At 42.6% G+C, this 23,250-nt stretch overlaps 1 protein-coding gene across 1 annotated transcript; it reads left to right on the top strand.

The window, feature by feature from the left end:
* Window positions 1-17,950: 17,950 nt before the first annotated feature.
* ptger4b (prostaglandin E receptor 4 (subtype EP4) b) lies at window positions 17,951-23,250 on the top strand. The gene is made up of 2 exons (XM_062554469.1): window positions 17,951-19,026; window positions 20,930-23,250. Exons 1-2 carry the CDS (start codon window positions 18,217-18,219, stop codon window positions 21,527-21,529), a joined length of 1,410 nt encoding a protein of 469 aa, XP_062410453.1. The 5' UTR covers window positions 17,951-18,216; the 3' UTR covers window positions 21,530-23,250.

Here is a 23,250-nt window from a genome sequence, read left to right as displayed (position 1 = left end):
CCGGATCGGGAGTGAGGTTTAGGGGGGTGAGTGTAACGGATGCTAGCTGGTTAGCTATGCTGTGGTACGTTAGTAAACCTCACTCCCCGACACTTCAAGAGCGCTGCTGGCATGAAAGCTAGCAGCCTGGGCTTTTAGCTGGATTGTTAGCGCGCTCGACTCCCGATCCGAGGTGCTGCTGTCTCGCGGGTTCGAGTCCGGGCGTGTGCAGGGCTGGACCGCGGTGGTTCCACACAACGCAGGTTACATGTGCATATCATTTAGAGTGTGTACTGTAACTAACAAGGTCTGCATGTGTTTATGCATGTGTGTGTGTGTCTGCGTTTTTGTGTGTTTGTATGTGTGTGTGCTTGTGTGTGTGTGTGTGTGTGTGTGTGTGTGTGTGTGTGTGTGTGTGCTTGTATGTGTGTGTGCTTGTGTGTGTGTGTGTGTGTGTGTGTGTGTTTGTAAATGTGTGTGCTTGCGTGTGTGTGTGTGTGCGTGTGTTTGTTTGAGTGTGTGTGTGTGCGTTTTTGTGTGTGTGTGTGTGTGTGTGTGTGTTACAATTAATGGTGCACGTAACATAAGGACATGAGTACATTACACAGGAAGTGTCAGGGACAACAGCAGCAGATGAGCAGCATGTTCTGGGCCCAGGCGTCGCCTGCCTGTTCTCAGTGTCCCTGTTTTTGATCATCTGTCCCACAAACATATTTGGGATCAGTCTTACCCATCGCTTAGAAACATCAGATCTAGAACAACACATTGCATATCACTAGGCCATCATGATCTCTCTCTCTCTCTCTCTCCCTCTCTCTCTCTCTCTCTCTCTCTCTCTCTCTCTCATGCAGGTATTCTGATGGCTCATGCAGGTGTGTGTAGGGGTCCCACATTAGGCGTGCATGTCTCTCGCTCTCTATCCCCCTCTTTCTCTCTCTCTATCCATCCCCTCTGTCTTCCTCTCTACATTGTGAAACGTGTGTGTGTGTGTGTGTGTGTGTGTGTGTGTGTGTGTGTGTGTGTGTGTGTGTGTGTCAGGGAATAGACGGTAAATCATACGGTACTTTCTCTTCATGAGTAGGCTGGGTCTGGCTGACTCCAAGCCTCAGTTAACTTTCGACTGCCAAACGGACGTAACCTCCAGTGAAATTAAACTTATAGGCTATTTAATCAACATTAGCTATGTTATGCGGTTTCTAAGCTAAAACGCTTTTTTTTGTCACATATTTCAAACATCACCTTACCATCTGCTAGCTGCCTGTGTCCTGATAACAATGTACAAAAAAAATGTGGTCTCTGTGAACAGCCCAGGCAACTAAGTGGCAAAAAAAACTCCCAACTTGGCCCAACCTGGATCATAAAAACATGGAAAACTGTTCCAGCAAATCACCGACAAGATGTGCATTTTAGGAGAGTTTCAGCTACACAGTGGGCTCGGGAGGGAGAGGGAGTAGCAAGCTAGCTCTTTGTTTTGTTTTGCTCCCAGACTAATGGAGATTAATTTGTAACCATTGGCACACAGGCTTCAATCAGCATTAGCCACGGTGTGGGATTTCAGTACTTTCTGAACAGCACAACCTGATCAGGCATTTCCCAAGCCCATCAGCAGTTAAGCAGCAATGACCTTACCTTTATGGAAATCACATTCTTATGACCATTGACCACAACTGTTCTTCAGTGTTAGCAACACAACGCTAGTTTACTGTTTGCATCTCTACAGCTGCCATTGTTATAACTAACTATGAAACAAGGCTATGATTCCAGAACAAAAAATCGCAGGTACAGCAAGATTTGTGTAATTGTATTGTGTGATGTAATTTGATGGTTGATCGATGTCCGAAGTGAACGTATACAGAATGTTGGAATCTCAGCTATCCTGATCAAGGGCAAAGGTACACTCTTAAAACAAATGTGTCCCTATCTGGACACAGAGAAAACAACGCAAGTTGTGTAGTTTTCAACATATTCGTGTTGAGAGTGCAGAAAGTTAAAGATGGGGCAACTTTCTGAGAAATGATGCTGGGTACCCAGGTAAAAAAAAAAACTATTGAAAATATACTTTTTCAGAGTGTAATAAGTACAGTGTGTACTTTTTTCGTCAAATCCAAGTATATTTAAGTATATTAAAGTATGTATTAAGTTCATCGTAATACAAACTTCACTATACTTCAAGTGTGTAGGGTATGCTAAATTGGAACAACTATTTACAAACTTCAAGTGCACTGAAGTACACTAATTAAAATGAGCAATTAAGCATACTTACAGTACAATTACATTGTATGACCATTCTAATAGAAGTACACTTAAAAAATAATTGGAGCTCAACTTACAGTTGAGTTTAAGTACATTTTGTACATACTGTTATCATACTAAGTATTACTATAAAGTATGTTAATTTAGTATGCCTCTTTAATATTTCAAGTGATCTACAAATGCACTTCCGTACTATATTTAGTGCATTTAAAGTGTCCCACTATGACAATGATAACATATTTCAAGTGAAGTTCAATTACAAGCTAAACATCATAGACACATACTTTCAGTGCAATATTATTATATTTTATTGTAGAAAATAACTGTCTTTGAAGTATATTTTATCTGTACTTTAATTCCCATATTGTTATACTTTGGCATACATGTCGATATTACACTTTAAGTGTATTACATTATAATTAATTTCAAGTGCATTACAACAGATTACAAATCTCATTTCAGAAAGGGAACTTTATTACAATAAAATTACAAAAATACATAATTCAAGCAAAGGATATATAATGCTAATAACACAATAACAGGAACATAACTACACATCACCATTCACATTTATTGAATATTACAACACGCAAATGCAGCAAAGTCCCTGAATTTGCATGAATTGGTGAACGTGCAAGATCACAAAATCATGGAGGGCCTGCACAATGCTAATGAGGGATCGGTTCAAGGTACTTCAGTCATAGTACCATGTCCTCACTGCAAGTCTCACTGCTAGTGCGTGGTGAGTCGCTTTGGCTGGAGGAAATAGATGAATCTGCCATGTTGTTTATGACTGCTTTCAGTGATGACACCAGTCCTGGCAGCTCTAAAACAAGGATGCAATATAAAAAGGGTCAGTATCACATTATGATACAAAGAATAAGTATCACATTGTGTCAGAAAATAGAGCATATACAGCGAGGATAAGTATTGGAACCCATGCTAAAGTTGACTAAAAAAATTAGGAAATATCCAACCTTTAAGGACACCAATTGTCTTTGTGAGTGAAATGTATAGCAACTAAATAAATGTTCTTCCTTAAAATACAGAGGTCATAAGTATTTGCTCCCATATGTTAAATTCCCATAGAGGCAGGAAGATTTCTATCTTTAAAAGCCACTTATTTCATGGATCCAGTATACTAGGCATCCTGATAAAGTATCCTCAGCCTTTGGAATTAAAATAGCCCCACATCACATACCCTTCACCATACCTAGAGACTGGTATGATGTTTTTTTTTTTCAGTTAGCCTATTAGCCGGGTTGGCATTGAGCCCAATGAGCATCAAACCAGCTAATAACTGAAAAAAAAGGTCAGGTGAGGTCAGGACTGTGTGCAGGCCAGTCAAGTTCATACACACCAAACTATATCATTCACGTCTTTATGGACCTTGCTTTGCACACTGATGCACAGTCATGTTGGAACAGTAAGAGATTTTGGACAATTCCATGCTCCCAACTTTGTGGGAACAGTTTTGGGAATTGCCCCTTTCTGTTCCAACATGACTGTGCACCAGTGCACAACGCTAGGTCCGCAAAGACATGGATGACAGAGTTTAGTGTTAACTGGCCTGCACAGTCCTGACCTCAACCCAATAGAACACCTTTGGGATGAATTAGAGCAGAGACTGAGAGCCACCTCATCCAACATCAATGTACAACCTCACAAATGCGCTTCTGGATGAATGGTCAAAAAAGCTATAGCTGCAAAGGGTGGACCAACATCATATTAAACTCTATGAATTAACAATGGGATGTCTATTGACATCACTATACTTTTGGCAATATAGTGTACGCCGATGCAAGCTCTATAGTGCTTCATCAATGAAAAATACTGTCCGTCTCCACGACTTCTTTGATGCATTTTCATGCAGTAAGAGAGTCTGAGGTCCATTTTCACCGAATTTACACTGTTTTTTGGGATATTCATTTACACTCACCAGGTATTCCTTTGAGTTTCTCAGGGCCTTCAAGTACACAACAAGTGCTTGCAGGTGGCAAACTCTCAACGAGCCAATGATGGGATTCTGCAAAACAGGGAAATATAATAATAACACTACTTTACTTACACTTACAAATTAAGCATCTTAATGTTTACTATGCCTTTACCGTGCAATCCCCCAATGTTAACTTGGAGATTTGGGTATTGGGATGCAATGCCTGTTTACTGCTCCATGGATAGAGGAGTTTCAAAAGACTCTCAATACATTGGAAATGCATTATAAGATGTATGTAATGCTCATGACTTAGAGAGAGGTGGGGCATGTGACAAGGTGTGTTTACGTAATCACATGTAGAGGTTCATATAATGCATTTCCAATGTATTGAGAGATTTTTTGGAACACATTGATCTTCAATGCAAATCTATTCATGGGGTAGAAACAGGTAGTGCAACCCAAAAATGTAAATGTTAACATTCAAATTCGTCATGTCAGCATGGTCAAAAATGTTTCGTTGACAGGTGCATGTTACGGCCCTGTAGCTCATGGCCTAATATTGGTTTTCAAAGTGGGAGGCACAAAACAACTTCTCACTAACCCGATCAATGGCAGCCATGATCTCCTTAATCTTATGTCTTGTTTCTCCTCCCTTCCTATGGCACTCAGCAGACAGCCTGGAGCAGATGTCAAGTTCTGGCATAAACTTGGACTTCAGTTGCACAATGCGTGTGAAATTCTGCACATCTTGAACCATACGAGGGTAGAGGGGACAGAAAGAATGTACAAAACAACCCAGCATTTGTAGAAAGAATTACAATTAGCATACAGAAAACATTGATCTAAGTATGATATCTGCTTCAGTGACTATGAAGAGCATTCCATGCTTATAATAAACAGGGACAATGATAATAATTATGCACATAGGTATGGGTGTCTACCGCAAAAGTAACCATGAGCTAACCTGTAATGCTTCTGTAAGAGAGACCTCAATGACGCTGATGTCTTGCACTCTGCACTCCCACGTCTGTGGAGAAAGTATATCAAACTCAACAAATTTACACCATGCAAAACTATAATAATATCAGATTACTGAAATCTTTTAGAATTTGAATTAAAAGTTGGGAAGAAAACATTTAATTACATTGAGGCTTGTTTGTGATTAACAAATCACTCAAACATTTAGAGTAGGCAGCCTCTACCATGATCATGAAAAACTTACTTGCTTTACTCGTTTAATATAGAAGTCGAATGAGAGCAAGTAGCCTACAATAATGCTGATCACATCATACAAAAATAATGATAAGTCTAACGTTTGTGTAACTTGTCCTTCAAAGATAGACTGCACGTGATAAACGTTACAGAGAGACTAGGCAAGATGGTGTGGTTTGCTACACGGACATTCAAATAATTCAAATGTTTGTGGACGAACTTTAGTGTCTGTAACAACGCAAATTGTTCATGACACATAAGGACAATTTGGTAACACAGACTGGCCTGCACCTACGTTTAAACATTAAACTTTTCAGATAATAATCTAACTATTAGTATTCTAAGCCTAACACATAAACATAGGCTGGGTTTGTGCGGGGCTAGCTAGCGGCTATCTTATGTTAGCCATTAACTGCTAGCTGCATAAAACAGCAAACACATGAAGTCGTCCTGACCTGGTCACATCCATGAACATTCAATTGTGTTTTATGAAACAAACCCATCAAGGCATAACCACCCCTATTTTCGGCAGGGAGTAAAACTGACCTGGGAAACATGATACAATTCTAACGTTAGCCTGAGATGATTAGCTGTTAGCTACTTAGCCGCCCACATGAGATCTGCTGAACCTCATGTTGGCGGCTAAGTAGCTAGCAGCTAATCATCTCAGGCTAACGTTAGAATTGTATCATGTTTCCCAGGTTTGTTGTCATGCTAAACTCCCTGAAATTACACCGAACTCAAAATAAGAACACTGTGTGTTTAGCAAATACATACCTTACAATCCACGAGTGAGGGAGAAGAGGCAGACCTGCCACAGCCAGAGACCCTTGTTTGTGCGTTTTGAAATAATGCTTCTACGGCGACCATAGAGTGACATATTTCCTCCAAACACGAATGCATTTCGTATAACTGACTCCTTTTCACCTAGAAACCTAATTTTATTGTGTAAAGGATTCATTAAGATGAGCAATAGTGAGATTTCATTTTTTTTAGAGTGAGTACTGCCAAGTACTGAGATTCTGATACTGAATTGACATGTAAATACAATATCTGTAAAAATAATTAGGCTACTGTTCTTAAAGTGACTTTTCTGTCAATCAAGTGTTTATTAATACATGGTGGTGATAGTGTAGACTTATGTATTCCCTCACCAAGATGTGGAGCCAAATGAAAAAAATATAATTTGTACAAAATAAACTTACTTCGTCCACACTGCAACATTTAATCACATTACTCTTTCAGAAATCAGCCTAACAATGTAAAAACACTTTCCATTGGTAGACTACAGTAAATTGATACATTACCACCAATTAGTTGAAATCAAATGTACACTTTCAAAAAGTATACTAACTCTGTACTACAAATAAGTGCACTTACTTAAAGTGCATTAAATTATCACTATATATTTTTTTATAATTTAACATATTTTGTGAAAGTATTCCGATATACCCCTAAAAATGCACTTATTTTAGAGTGTACTGTACAAAGTGTACAGAAGTAACACTTCTAATAAAGTGAGATGATAGTACACTGTAAAAAAGTATGCTAACAGTTTATTTGCAGAAATGACACTTTCCATAAGTACACTAAATTGCCACTCAAATTTATGTCAAATTTAATACACTTAAAACATTGGTACTTCTATCAAATTTAAAATACACTAACAACAAAGTACACTTTCAAAAAGTGCAATCAAAAGACAATTTGATTATTGTGAAATTAGTATACTTTCTTTTTGGACTCAGAAGTTGAACTTAATTACACATATTTTTAAGTATACTTTATAAAGTATACATTAAACTCACTTCAAATAAAGCACAGAAACGAAGAAGCATACTTGCTTTATACTTCATGTACTTTAACCATATTACTAATACACTTAAGTACACTACTTTTTTACCTGGGTAGGCTAATTACCCATGATGTTGTTTTTCTTTTTCTTGTGATTTGTTTGTTTGACTGCTACTTGAGGTTGTAGGTAAATAAGGACTTCCAGATAAAATCGTGAAAATACCCTGATATCATTTGGAAATGTCAACATTTTGTGTAAATCCTCTTGTCAGCACCTTGAATCTGCTCCAGACTCCAGCCTGGAACATGATTTTGTGATGTAGTTAGCTGTATGTATTTATTTTATTGTCAGTCAGTAAGCACACAAGTGCTACAGGGAATTGCAAAACGTCTGCTTGTTTTCACCGAGATCCCCCCTGGGTTCGGTCATCTACTGACCAAAAGAATATGTTTTTACTGATCTTTTCCACATGCCAATTCTGGATTCCCCTAACATAACTCCAAGCCAGGTATGGTGACACAGACACTACTAATTGTAATTTATCTCCCTTAACAATGGGATTCTCTTCTCTGATTGGCTGATGGGGTGGCCATTAACTTCGTATAACACTTGAATATTAATTCGCCAAACTCGTTGCAAAGTTTAAATGAACTGTCACGTTGCATCCAAGATGAAATTACAGATGTTCAGAACATAGTAACATTGTAGCATATGATGGAGGTGGATCGTAGCTAGTTGCATGGCATGTAGGCTATAAAATAGCGATCTTTCGAAATTAACGTTCATCAGAATCCTGGGATATGCCCAAAAGGCATGATAAATGGGCATCAATGACTCTGTACGCTTGGATAGTCCAACCAATCAGACCAACGACCATCCACGCCTGGTGGATAAGTCAGTTTGTGATTGGTTCCGGCAAATGTGGACAGGAAGCAGGAGAGATAAATGTGCAGGATTCCAGCCTGAGCTGCAGGGTGAAATCCAGATTGGGAAGACTGCCCTCAACTGAGTGAAAATAAAAGTTGAATGAATGAAACATTGAATGAGGAAGTAGAGGTGGAAGCCACTGTCTGTTTTTAATTGTCTCCCAGTGAGGAGGAAGTGTATGCTGCCACATGTGGTTACCCACAGGAAAAAAAGCACAGGGCAAAAGTCTTTTCTCAGACTGGCTGAAGTTTGCCTATACAAGGACCCAAAGCTGCCATCTTTGCCCATATAAGGAGAAAGCTACTGTATAAGTTGACGCTAACTACCTATGGCAAGTTGAATTGCAAGTTAGCTCTGGGGTAGCAAAATTCAAAGTGTGCTGTCTTAATGTACCAAAGATCAAAGTATTAGAAGGCAGAGGACAAAAGTGTAGAGCAAAACGTTTGCATTTTTGATTTTCTCACCCTTGTGAGCGTTGAACAAGTGTGATTATTCAAAATCCATGTTATTTTCTCGTAGGATCTCCTTATATGGGCAAAGCTGGTAGCTTGTTTGTAGGCGAATGTCGCTTTCACCTCTTTTTAGAAAGGCACTGATGACGTCATCAAGGGGGCAATGCCGGCTATACACCAGTCGTGATGTTGTTGTCATAGAAACAAAAGGCGGTTTGTGAGCACTCTTTGGTTAAAGCACAGAGGTCCTACGCACACTCACACTTACACACACACACACACACTAGTAACATCATCGTTGGCAGGTGGTGTACTTTGAAAGTGTCAAACCTTGAGGTCTCCAAATAGTGTCTGACTGTCCATCTGTCTGTCCATCTGGACGCTAGAGGAAGCTAATTGTCACAATTGTTGCTACACGAACGTTCCGCCTCAGGTGAAAGATCTCCTCAAGCCAGGCCATGACAGGACTGAGAGAGGCAATGATCTCACCCACTCATTCGCTATGACTGCATGGCCACAGTAAGGTGCCTCATGAGCCAAAGGCTGAGTGGGTGGACAGGCCCGTTTGATTTGTAAGTCTTCCCACATGAGTAGCTCTCCCTCAGGCTGACCTTCATGCCCACCCAAGCATACAAAGGTCAACTGGTGTTTGTTATAAATATTTAAACAGCCCCCCCCCCCCACCCACCTACACTCATGTGCCAATTCTAATGGAGTTCATTATTTGAGCATGAATATTTGTGAGTCAATAGCAGGGTGCAAATGAAGGTGTTGCACTGACTGAAGCGGTCTTAGGCCCTGTTCACACAAACACGGGTATCTTGAAAAACAGAGACTTTTCCCTTCGTTTGTGCCTTTTCCTTTACACACGAAACAGCGATTTCGCGAGTTAGGCAATCAACAGGCCAAACGTGCCTTTCTAGGCAGCCAACGTCACAGTATGTGGCAGTACTAGCATCTGCGCAAAAATTGCGACCAATATTTACGTTTTCATTTGACTAGGGCGATGGATGCATTCACAGTAGCAGTCTCAAAATGTTGGTGCAAACCCTTTTTGTTTTTGTTTTTTTGCATTTGCAAATGCAGTTTAGGTTGAAATGAAACAGAGGAAGTGATTTGTTGATATTGTTGCTATTTTCGGGATTCTAATTGGCTAACGTGGGCTCGAGCATCTTGTTACACTATACCGACAGGTTTGGCATGTGCTTGACGGCATACGCGGTCAAGCAGTGTGCACAATGTTATTTTTGAAAACGGAGGGAAGGAAATATTTGTTTATCAAAATATCTGTGAATGTGTGAACGTAGCCCCAATTTGTCAGAGAGAGTGGAAGGGTTGTGGTTGTGTCTGAGTGTGAATGAAGAGGACAAACTGCTTATCTAACCATGTCTTACTAATGTTATATATTGTGCTGCCATTGTTTATAGTATAAAGAGACTTATCACATTTTCTTGTGAGATCGTTTTGACTCATCTGTTTATGACTTATCTGCCTTATCATGTTATCATCATGTCATTGTGTTAACATCTTATCAAGAGAGATTGGCCCGATGCACTGGCAGCCAAGTATGCTTAGACTTGTAATAACTTTCTTCTGTTTAGAGGGCAATTATTTGCATTGCACAGTCTCAGTGTGTCGGTGTATCAATTAATTTGCCTGACACACTGTAAAGAGATGGAATCAGTTGCATTTCTCTCTCCCTCTCTCTCTCTCTCTCTCTCTCTCTCTCTCTCTCTCTCTCTCTCTCTCTCTCTCTCTCTCTCTCAGCACAGTACAGTAATGGCAAAGCTAGTGTTACAAATAACACAGTAGAATCACAAATGTGGTCCCAGCAATGGAGGTATAAACATGTGAACAATAGTGGAAATAATTCTCTCTCTCTCTCTCTCTCTCTCTCTCTCTCTCTCTCTCTCTCTCTCTCTCAGGCTATGTATGGTCAGAGCAGGGAAGGTGTGTTTGAGCACAAGTACAGTGACAGTGGACTGATATGGAACACTCACACACATACACATACACACACACACACACACACACACACCGTAAACAAACAATTATAGACATATCACACAGACCTATTAACACTCATACACACACACACACACACACACAAAGATGTTCGTACTGTCACACATATACATACACGCAAAAGGACTCATCCTCCAAGTGACGCACCCCCAAAGGCCGGTGTGAGGACGCAAGCAGGAGGAGCAGGAACCAGACCCTGCAGAACTATGCACACAATCAAATAAGTACACCCGCGGGATATTAATATAGCCATATACATATGCATACACACAGAAACACACACACAGACACACACATACGATTTTCCTCCAATCACTCCCTCTCTCTCTCTCACACACACACACACACACATACAGTGATTTTCCCAATCACGCCCTGCCTTCCTTCCTCTGCCTTGCTCATCGTTGTTTTCCAAGAATCTGACCATCCTTACCCCAACCACGTGTGTGGGCGTGTTAGTGTGTGTGTGTGTGTGTGTGTGTGTGTGTGTGTGTGTGTGTGTGTGTGAGTGTGTTTGTAAGTGAAAATGCGTGCGTGAGAGAGAGATCAAAGAAAGACGGTATGCATGTGTGTGTGTATATGTAAACACACAGACAGTGTATGTAAGCATAACAGTGCACACATACAGTACAGTACAACCAAACACACACACTAACATACAGACAGACAGACACACACACACACACACATAGACAGAGAAGTTTCCCTGCCTTTAAAGATAAAAAATAAATGCCTCAAGGCTTCCTACCTCCCTGTACCAAATCACATCACACAGAGACTATCATACTATCCCTGTTGACCTCTGTGACATACCAATATCCACATCAAGCTCTAACTCTAAGCGATGCTGGGTAATGTCACTTCTGTTGATGTTCAAACAGAGGGCTAGCTCTCTACTCCCCCCCCCCCCTCGCCTCCCCTCCCCTCTCTCCCGTGCAACTGAAACTCTCCTAAACGCGCATGTCATCGATGATTTGCTGGAACAATTTGTTGTGTTTTTATGACCCAGGTTCGTTTTGTTGCCGTTTTTGGAGCCTGGGCTGTCCACAGAGACCACGTTTTTTTTACAGTGTATTCAGGGCACAGACAGCTAGCCGACGGTGAGGTGATGTTTGCTGTATGTGACGCTTTGAGCACCTTTAAAGGGATATTCCTAGCCTGGAAAACCAGCGCCAACTGCTGGACGGCAAAATGTTTTGCCTGCATTTGGGTCTGGCCTCGGACCACTGTACATTTTGAAAACACTGCCCTGAATCTGGCAGATGGCAACTAAACCAATCACAACGCAGAGATGTGTTTTGAATCAACGCGGGCGAGGCAGAGGGCTCTGGGGCGGGGTTTTGAGGGAGCGTTGGCCTATAGGCACAGACACGGTTTGAAAGACAACGGGTTGTGCTCATCAACAATGTTCCGTTGTATCCATTCATCGAGGCCAGACTAAATTAGACATCCAATCCATTTAGGCTGGTTTATCAGGCTAGGATATTCCGCCATTTTTGGAAATTCATTTTCCACCTCCCCTCGAGCAAAACAATTGATATTTACCTTTTTTCCGCTCATCCAGCCATTCTGTGAGTCTGGCAATACAACTTTTGGCTTCACCTTGAGATGGTAGAAATATGGATTTCAATGAAACCAATGATGAAATCCGTATTTCTCCCATCTCAAGGCAAACAGAGGGAATGATGCACGACCATTCAAAAACATGACTGGTTTTCTAAAGATACAAAGCTTAATGCTAAACGGTGAAGTGTCCCTTTAAGCAACTCTCTCAAATGTGTCTTCAATAGCAGAGAAGTCCCTACATACGCTACCAGTCAAGAGTTTGGGGTCACTTAGACATTTCCATTCCACTCCATTATAGATCAAATACCAGCTGAGATCAAATGTATTGGGGTTTTTTTAATCAGAGCAGCAGTTTTCAGATTACATTTTGTGCTTACATAATTGCAAAGGGTTCTCCAATGTTTTCTCAGTTAGCCTTTTAAAACGATATCAGATTAGTGAACAGAATGTGCCTTTTGGACATCAGATGAATGGCTGCTGATAATGGGCAATGTATATTGCATTAAAGATCAGCCATTTCTTTCTACAACAGTCAAGAACCCTTTTGCAATTATGCAAGCACATAATGTAATCTGAAACCTGCTGCCCTGATTGAAAACATGAAACAATGCAATTTATCTCAGCTGGTATTCTGTCTATACTGGAGTGAAATGGAAATTTCTCAAACTTTTGACCGGTAGCGTATATCCGAGGAAAATGATCTGTTCCCATGTTGAAATTCAGGAATGCCAAGAAGCACGTGGCAGTTATTCCAATGCAGGGAGGAGTGTTTTAAATTTCAGCATAATTGGGAAAAACAAACAAACAAACAATCAAACAAACAATCGTGGAACAGGAAATGAGCATCTTTGCGCTCGTGATTTAGCTGGAGATATTCATAGCAAACCACATATCACTTTCGCTCAACTAATGCTCCTTGCATCTATTGGGATTTCAGTGGAGAGATTTTCAGGAAGATAGATATCATAAGGGTCAGGTTCTCTCTACAGGGATTTCCATGGAAATTCGAAGGAAGCCTTTATAGCTCCAGTAATTCAGATCTTGTCCGTGCAAGAGCTCGTATCAATCAGTTACTTTTGACAGAAAGTTGGGTGTGGTGGAGAGTGAATGAGTCCATTTTCTCTCTGTTCTCTGATTAAAGGAGATACGAAAAAAATGGAGGAACTCCTCCATGCAGTTGCGGCAGACAAGAAGAGAAGACGGATTGTGATATTCACCGGCTTAGAGATGGGAGACGTGTCGTATATACTGATCTCTCCACCCCTGACCTACCCAGCAACGAGTTATCACTTCTCTGGCGAAGCCGATACTCATGAACTTTCAGCCTCTGTAAACAACACGTGACCACGTGTTTGCTCAGCTTTTCAAAACCCTAACTAAAGACTATCTGGGTTTTTTTACAATGCACTGAGGCAAGCAGGTCACTCTATTTGCCTCTAAGATGTATTAATTATGGGATGTTTGCTCGCGTAGCCTGGCAATGGGTTTGGCATTTAACCTACTGTAGGTCATTACGTTACTAATTACACCACCTCTCAATGAAGCCAAGGCTCCGCACTCACCAAAGAGAACAGGTCACAGGCCGGTCCACACACATTTTTGTCATGAATGGATTCAATAGGCTGGGTAAACCCAGCCCGATATGCTGGCGATTGGATTTCGCTGGAAACCTGCACATTTATCTCTCCTGCTTCCTGTCCACTGTCTTATCCTCCAGGCGCACACAGATCGTTGGTCTGATTGGTACAGAGTCGTACAGAGTCGTTTGAATTATACCAATTGATCATGCCTCTTGCGCAGTAGAAATACAGCGCAGACTCCCCAGACTAATGTTCAATCTCAAAAGATTGAGCTTAGCCAGGCTATGGACTCAGTACTTGATTCTACAAGTTTTCAGGCTACTGCACGCTAGCCCAGTTCCTTTGCCATTACGCTACCAGCGCCTTATTGGTTCCTATTAAAAACAAATAATAAAAAAAAACAATTTCCACCACTTGTCTACTCTCAACCCGTGTAACTGGTGGGTTGTGACCCAAAAGTAGGAACCGCTCTGGATGGGTCGCAGTTTCTGGTTAAAAAAAAAAAAAAAAACAGAAACTATTTCTAAAAAAAAAACGGAACCCGGGAATGTGAGCAGCTGTCCATTCACAGGTAGGAAAAGGGAACACTAACCAAAAGAGATGACCAAATAGCTGCCAGGAAGAAAGTGTTGGCATGATCAATCCCTGCCTCTGGACAGAGCGACGAGTAGGAGCAGACGGGGATCGGCAAAGGCTATACTAAATCCCAAAGTCATCTCTAAGGTCTATAAGCCCAGAACCCTCACACCCTTAAGTGGCATCCGTCGTAAGTGATCAAGTTTGCGAGGGTGTAAGGCTTCATGACACTAATAACAGGAACCTGTTGCCCTATCATTAAATCGGCAACGCAAAAGACGTGTTGCGTGCCAAAAACGTGTTACGCGCTTCTGTTTCTGTTTCAAGCATCCAGTCTCCTGTTGGGTAACCCCTGTGTTGTACGTCACAACGGTATGAACTGTAGGTAATTCCCTTGAGCGAAGTGTTGGACTTACAGAAATGACACAGAGAGCCATCAAACACTTTGTTTTTGCAGTGGGACAGCCCGAAGCCCTCACAGAGTTTGTGGGAAGGCTCACCCAATTGTGTGAGTGCATTAGGTGAGAGACTGGAATTTAGTCATAGTTTATCATGCAGGGATGCCTCATGTCATGTGACATTGTGACAGCCAATTATGTTTGGTCTCTTCCCCTCATATTGGCTAGCAATCACTTAAATCACTAAAAAGCACATTCTGACTGAATCCAGGAAGTGATTTCAATAATTTTAAACAAGGAACTTAGAAAGAGTCCAGCACACTAACCATTCCACAAGCAATTATTTTAAATTAGAGGACACAATGTTCTGGTCTTAGACCTTCATCAGCCTGCATGACAAAAGAGGTGTGCAAAAAGTCTGCCTATGTATGTTGCTTTGAATCATTTCAAACTAACAAGCATGCTCCATGCTGCAGCAGCTAGCAGTGTTCTCTGTCAGCCGTGACCTTTCACATGTTAACCTCTCCGTTGCTCTCTCAGCCTGCACCGTGAGCATGTCTCAAAGAGGAAGTGCTGCGTGATACCAAAACACACACAGACCCACTTTCAGGTCCTATATTCAGTGTGCATACACGCACGTACACAAACACACACACACACACACACACACACACACACACTAACACTCTCGAACATACTTTCAGGTCCTATATTCAATGTATGCACACACACACACACACAAATAGCTTGAGAAGCACATCAGATGTGCACACAGTTTCTCATGCTCTGTTGTCAGCACTCCGTCATGTACATCCGGCAGTACACACTGTTTATCAACTCTCTCACCACAAACAGACTTCACTCGACAACAAAATAACCACAAGGCCGCGCTTAGCTACGCCACAGGCGCCTTTGGAGAATTGTGGTTCTAGCCCTGTGACAACAGCAAGGAGAGGGATTGTGCGACAGATGCGTGAACGATGAACACCAAACGCCTCTCAGCATACAGTCCGAGCATGTCAGACATCGACTTGCTGACAGGAAGAGAAACTGAACAAAGCTGAGGATGGAAAATTATAAGTTTGGCGCTCTGAGTCAAGTGACTGAACTTGTGACACCTATTAGTCAAGATGGACTTCTAAAACCTTCCAAGGCAGGCAACAAATAACGTATTGCTCGCAAAGGTACAAAGGTATTTACTGAAGATAAGATATAGGACAGCACTCCAAACTGCTACCACATGGGGCCTGGGGGAGGGGGATCCACATGAAAGCTGTAATGGTTAACAACACATTGAGGATCATAGTTAGTTTGAAATAAGCCCCTTATTAATGTGCAATGGACCAGTTCAGGTGTTAGTGCGCTGAGCTGGTACACTGGAGCGTACTGTATACACACATACACATACACACATACACACACACACACACACACACACACACACACACACACACACACACACACACACACACACACACACACACACACACACATACACACACACACACACACACACACACACACACACACACACATGAATTAGCCACGGAAGCCCGTCTGTGCCGGACTGAGTTAGTTGGAGAGGATGGATGACCACACCATGGACACTGGGTCCCTTTGGGAATCTTTTTGCCATCCTTATGAGGATGCGTGAGTCTGTGTGTGTGTGTGTGTGTGTGTGTGTGTGTGAGAGAGAAAGACAGCGAGAGAGAGAGGAAGAAAGAAAGGAAGGGGGAGACAGAGAGAAGGCCAAAGACGGAGGACAAGAGATTGAGAGAGAGGACATTTATAATGGAAAAAAATACATTTTACAAAGAGCAAGAGAGAGAGAAACTGTGTGTGGATTTCTCATCAGCTTTGCATTGCAAGACGTCACCACTCGGCCAATTCAAGCACATTCAAAAGAAATATGTATATTTTGAGCGTCAAGCCATATTCAGAGATATGGATGTTACCACTGCAGCCTGTATTCTTTAAGGAGGAATGTGTGTGTGTGTGTGTATGGGGGGGGCTCCTCACCACAGATTAACGCTGACTGAGAACATTCAGTCTATACCTGTTTCTGTAGAGGCAAAATCTGTCAAACATCAGTCAAAGCAAAGCCACAGAACTGCTGGTTCTGCTGAACCTCTGTTTGGAACTGTATTAGAACCAGACCACATCCGACGCAAAAGAGTTCTGAAGCGTGCCGCTGCCAAGGGACGGATTTCACATGGTCATCACTTTCGGACAAAACAACACATTTCAAGCACACTGCCCTCAATATTAAAAAGCGGGTGCTAATTGATGCTTGTTATTTTATAGTATCGAGTGGCTTTAGCAGTTTTCCTAAGTGATTACCGAGGCACATGGTCCAAGCCAAGCTCATTTTAAAGCATTTATTCAAGAGTGTCTGACCAGTGAGTCACCCCTCCTCTGCAATTGAGCCTGGAAAAGGAGACAGTTGGGAATACGGCATTTTGGACAAACGCAGATATCACTGTCTCTGATGAGGTAGCCCATGATTAGGAAGACGATATCCAGATGTTTTATCTTTCATGTTTTTCTCATGGCAAAACACCCTCCACTCTCTCTCTCTCTCTCTCTCTCTCTCTCTCTCTCTCTCTCTCTCTCTCCCTCTCTCTCTCCATGACAATACCACAGCCAGGTTAATTAGGCTATTCATCACTTTTCTGTTCCCTATTTTAACTATGATGAATGCCTGAAAACATGGTGAAGTGTGAAGTGACTGAAAGGTTTAAGTGTGATTCATTGCTGCCATCCTGTTTCAAGAGAGAGCAGGTTTGAGTCTCAAAACTCTCACACTCTGTTTTTGGTCTCTAGTCTCCTCCCCAAAAGGAAACTTCAAACTTTAAAAAAAAAAAAAAAAAAAATCTTAAATCCTATTTATTTTACCTTTGAACATGTGTGTTACATTGTGTTATCCTCCCTGTGCTGTGCTTTAATATATACGGGATTAAGTATTTTACAATAATAACAAGGAACTTCTTTTTAAGTCTATTTTCTGAGCACCTTGAAATACAAACGAGGGGTTTGATGTGCAGTTGCTTGCACAACCCTGACATATGGCAAAGACAGCTTTGTCGTTATCATCTGCGTAGCGTTTGCGCAGCGCACATGAGGGGATCGGAGACCGTTTATATAGACCGTGCTAGTGGTATGTCACTGGCTTTACGCAGCTACGGAGGCGGAGTTCAGGACTGGGGTTCTCTTGTGAAACTTTAAGTGACAGCTCAGAGTGTGCGAGTGCATGGCTGTGAGCAGCGCCGACACAGGAAAGTGCGGAAACGCCGACGACAAAGCATGCGAGAAGTTTCAACCTGCCTCTGTTCACTTGCCGAGGAATGACCATGGAACTAAACACAACATGGCACTTTGATATCACGGGCAAGAAATGTGAAAAGAAATTCCATGCAGACCTACAGTGAAATATCTACAGAAATGCAGTTTGAAACGTGCGTAAACTCTCAAGGACGCACTTGAAACATTTGTTTTATTACTCCATAGAAAAATAACAATGAGTCTAGAAAATACTACCTCGGAAGTCACCAACGGGACCGCAGTACCAAGAGTTCCAACCATCCCGATCATCATGTTCATATTTGGCGTGGTTGGTAATGTCATCGCCATTGTGGTGCTTCGCAAGTCTAGAAAGGAGAAGAAAGAGACGACCTTTTACACTCTGGTGTGTGGGCTCGCTGTCACCGACCTGCTCGGCACTCTTCTGGCGAGCCCCGTGACTATCGCGACATATATGAAGGGAAAGTGGCCAGGTGGAGACAGCGCTGGCCCGCTGTGCCAGTACTCGGGTTTCATTCTGCTCTTCTTCTCCCTGGCCGGGTTGGGAATCATCTGTGCCATGTCCATAGAGAGGTATCTTGCCATCAACCACGCGTACTTCTACAGTCACTACGTGGACCAGCGACTAGCCGCCCTCACGCTGCTGGGCATCTACTTGTCCAACATTCTGTTTTGTGCGCTCCCGACCATGGGGCTCGGGCAGATCAAACTCCAGGACTCCAGGACCTGGTGTTTTATCGACTGGCAGACCGAAAACGTTACGCACGCCGCCTTCAACTACATGTACGCCGGCTTCAGCTCGTTTCTCATTCTGGCTACGGTGATCTGCAACTTTCTGGTGTGCGGGGCGCTGATTATGATGCACAGGCGCTTTGTGCGGAGGACTTCTCTTGGTACCGACCATGGGCGCATCGCGGAGCTCCGGCGGAGACGAAGTATCGGGCGGCTGGCAGGAGTTGAGATGCAGATGGTAGTCCTGCTCATCGCGACGTCCATAGTTGTCCTCATTTGTTCCATACCTTTGGTGGTAAGCATTCTTTTTTTTTACTTAACGTCTGAAAAAAACTTTTTGAAAAAAAAAACAGCCATTGTCTGTTGCGCAATCCATTTTGAAATGTTGTAGGCTAGAACGTGTATCAGCAGGTAGGTAGGCGAATGCTAAATGAACACATTAAAGGTTATATAACGTCTGGTCGGAGTTTGTAAGTTGAGTTCAATTTACATTTATATTTATAAAATGACAACTTGAAATTCATGGTGAAACGCACGTGCGAAGTTGTATAGCCTACGAAGAAAGTGTTTGCTTACAAATTATGTAATTTAAATTAAACAGCGCTAAAAGTGGTTTACTCGTGTCATTGGCGAGATAAGTTTTAGGACTACACGTCAGAGAAACAAAAAACAGGTTTCTGACTGTTTAAAGGCAGTCCAACTTTAATTAGATATTTCATCTTTATGTTTTATTCTATACGTTTTCAAAATGAAAATATTGATCTGAAAGCATGCATCATTGGAATCATGTGGCATCGAAATCACGCATCATGCGTCTCAAAAACTTTTGAACAGTGTGTGAAAATACCGTACAAGCACAAATACAAAACGAATGGGCAGCGACCTTCCTGATTAAAGCTTCCCGTGAGTTGTAATCATTTATGTCTAATAACAATGTGAAGATACGGCATATACACCCTTAGAAAAAAGGTGCTATATGTAACCAAAAATAAAAAAGGAACTCCTAAGGGTACCTTAAAGTCTGCATGATTCTATAGCACCCCAATAACCTCTTTTAAGGGTGTAGTTTATGCGAGATAACATCAGCAGTAAAAAATAAATTAAAAAAAAGAATAAATAGGTAGCCTACACTAAAATTAAAACATTAAAACAATGATGCAAGTGGAGACAAGTCATTTCAGCTGCAGGGTAAACCGGTTTAATATTGAGGGAGATAAGGCACAACGACCGAAGAAAGTCCTCGCTTTATCTAGATGACTAATGTAACAACAACAAAAAAAACATTCCCTGTGAAAATGTAAGAGTTAGTCATCCTTCTGATCCTTCAGTCTTCTGACACTTTGATAAAAGACATAGAAGAACAAGCCAATTTTTCAAGGAGATGTTACATGTTATGTATATGTGGGTAGGCCTACTACCAAAATCTTTCACTTGAAGAAGGAAATATTGTGTGCAAGTGAGTGCATGCATATGACCTCAATAGATTAAGTGAATAGATAGGGTACCCAAGAATTGTCTTGTGTTCTAAACCACACAAAAGCAAAGAGGCAATTTTGCATCTTTGACCACTTTTTCAGTGAAAATCATCGCCAAGGTCAATTCAAAATCTCTTACTGTACATGAACCACCACAGCATGACCAAAATTTGGTTCATTTGTAATAGTTCAGACCTGGTCCAGGCTCTGACAGAAGGGGGATTTTTTCAGTTCACATTTGGTTTTGGAAAATGTGAACCCAGATGGGCAAGCCGTGACCTGATGCTGTTTTGAGCAGTAGAGTATCGTGAGATTGCGCAGAGGCCGTCAGAAACGCTCTAGCGATGTTGGACAGTGATTGATGTCGCTCACAAGGCGGGGTCCTGTTTAAACTGGCTTCTGTTCAATGCCTGTGTCCTCACTCTAGCTAGCAGACTGTGTGTGTGTGTGTGTGTGTTTGTCTGTGTAAAAAGAGAGGGAGAGAGGGAGAGAGAGAGATAGAGAGAGAGAGAGAGAGAGAGAGAAGAGAGAGAGGACAGAAAGTATTTGTGTGTCTGAGGTAATGGGTGTTTGCTGACCCCCTCTCAAAAGACACCTGTTATTCTGGTGTTGAATAAACACCAGTGTCCTCATTTTTTCCTCGCTGGCCCTGTGACGTCAGATTAGATTCACAATGCTTAGTGACCGCACTGACTCTCCCCCTCTGCCTTCCGTCTCCCGCAGGTGCGTGTGTTCGACAACCAGCTGAACCGGCCGCCCCCGGCGGAACGCAAGTACCCCGACCTGGAGGCCATCCGCATCGCCTCGGTCAACCCCATCCTGGACCCCTGGATCTACATCCTCCTCAGCAAGACGGTCCTGCTGAAGCTGCTGGACAAGATCAAGTGCCTGTTCTGCCGCATCGGTCGCCGCGGCAACGGGCACCACCACGGGCACTACCACCACGGCAACGGGCGCCCGCAGGACTCGCGCTGCGCCAGCGGGGCGCCCACGTCCTCGGTGGTGTCGCGCGACTCGCCCTCGCTGGTGTCCAGGGAGCTCCGCGACGTGGTCAGCACCTCGCAGACGTACCTGTGCCCGTCGGACGGGGCGGCGCTGGCGGGGGGGGGCACGAGCCCCCCCGCGGTGGAGCGGGCGCTGCTGGGGGGGCAGACCAGCTTGCTCAGCTGCCCCGGGCTGGGGCTGGGGCAAGAGAACGGCAGGACGCAGGGCACGGGGGTGGGTCTCACTCAGACGGAACAGCTGCCCTTCTGCCCCAAACAGCCCCCCCTACAGGTGACTTTTACTGATGAGACGCTCAATCTGCAGGAGAGGAGTATATGAGATGCGCACGTGTTTGTGTGTGTGTGTGTGTGTGTGTTTGGGAGAGGAGGGGTCCTGATTCCTGAAGGATGTTGGCGGATGATAGTGGGGGCTACGCTTTTTGGTTCATGAACAAACATAAACGTAACATCTACTGTTGCAAGAGAGAGAGAGAGAGAGAGAGAATGTGTGTGTCTGTGTGTGTGTGTGTGTGGGCGCGCGTGTATGCAGAGGATTGAGAGTGAGAGGAAGCCGTTGAGAATGTGCAGACGTTGAGCATGGGAAAACCCTGAATGTATAACAAAGCCCAGGAGCCTGCAGCCACGCGTTTGACGGCGACCTTTGAACTTTGCGGTGGCGAGATGGACGCAAACAATTGCCGTGGGAAACTACGCCAGAAAGACTGCACAGGAAAGGGAACCACATCAAGAGCCAAACACGAGCGGAGGAGATCTGGACTTGCAGAAGTGAAACACAAACTCACAAGAAAGACGTCGGATTTGAAACAATGGTTCCTGGCTGACTGCTGAAAGATCTGTTATCTATCGCTGAAAGTCAGTAAAGTATTAAGCTATTGAGGTTTACTGACGAACATTGGCCTGATTAATGCGGTAGAGGACAAATCACAATGAAGTTTGATGTCATGTCAGATTATTTGTTGGTGTTATTGTTTTTGTTTCCGCTAGTGTTCTGTGATTAGTTTGTTTGTTTGTTTGTTTGTTTGTTTGGCTGTTAATGAATCATCGGTGGCTCTGCTGTAGATTCAGAGCGGGTGGGAGCCGAAGTGCATTTGTCAAACTGATACTGCTGACTCAACTTCTCACTGGCCTCAACACATGTGGCCCAGCGCTGAATTTCCAAGAAAGACAAAGAGTCTGACAGAGAAGCACATGTTGAAACGACGCATTTCCACACACCCGTAGCTCAGAAACAGCATGCCCGTTTTAGCACAACGGCTCCCAGGGACCGAGTCGATCTGCAGAGACACTGAAAGGGTCTGTCATATTTACTGCACTTTTGCATCTTTTTCTCAAGGGCCTTTGGTCTGCGCCGGACCCACTGATCAAGTGACCAGCTGTACTTAATGAACGTCCTTAAAAGATAGCCTGTACATAGCCATATTGCTGAAAATGTGAAGTGTTTAGTGCAATGGTATTATTTATTTATGAATGTAAAACACAATTCTTCTCTGTGAGAAGGTCTGATTTAATTGTGCTGGTTTCAAAAAGCTATTAAGAAATCATTTGGATATTGTAAAGAGAAGATAAAGTTCCTCAGTCTTGCCTAGTTTGTGTCATTGAAATGATGTCATGTCACTCAACAAGAGCAGCTGAAACTCACACTGGTTGTTCATCAGAGTAGTGCAAACATTAATGTGAATGTGAACAAAACAAACATTAGTGTTGAAAGAGAATGGACATTAATGTGAATGTGGGCGAACATTAATGTGAAAGATATTTCCACTGGGTAGAGAAAGGGGAATAGAGGTGGCACATAAGCTGGGTCAGACACTAATCTGCATTCTACAGTGTTATCTGTGCTGACCTTCTACTAGTGACTGAAGCCACTTTATTCTACGTTGTGAGTGTAACAGGTAATTTTAGTCGTTTGTTATCCAATGATTGCTGCTTTTGCCATTCTTGCATGTTGATTATTATTGAATCACGTTGCAATTTTCCTCCAACTGAATTGAAATCGGCCACTTGTTTTTGGAGAAAAAAATAAACCTTAAATGAAGAAAC

This window comes from Sardina pilchardus, chromosome 14 (assembly GCF_963854185.1).
Source record: "Sardina pilchardus chromosome 14, fSarPil1.1, whole genome shotgun sequence".
Lineage (NCBI taxonomy): Eukaryota > Metazoa > Chordata > Actinopteri > Clupeiformes > Clupeidae > Sardina > Sardina pilchardus.
Note: the sequence above shows the minus strand (reverse complement) of the source record. Positions and strands in the feature narration are given on the sequence as shown.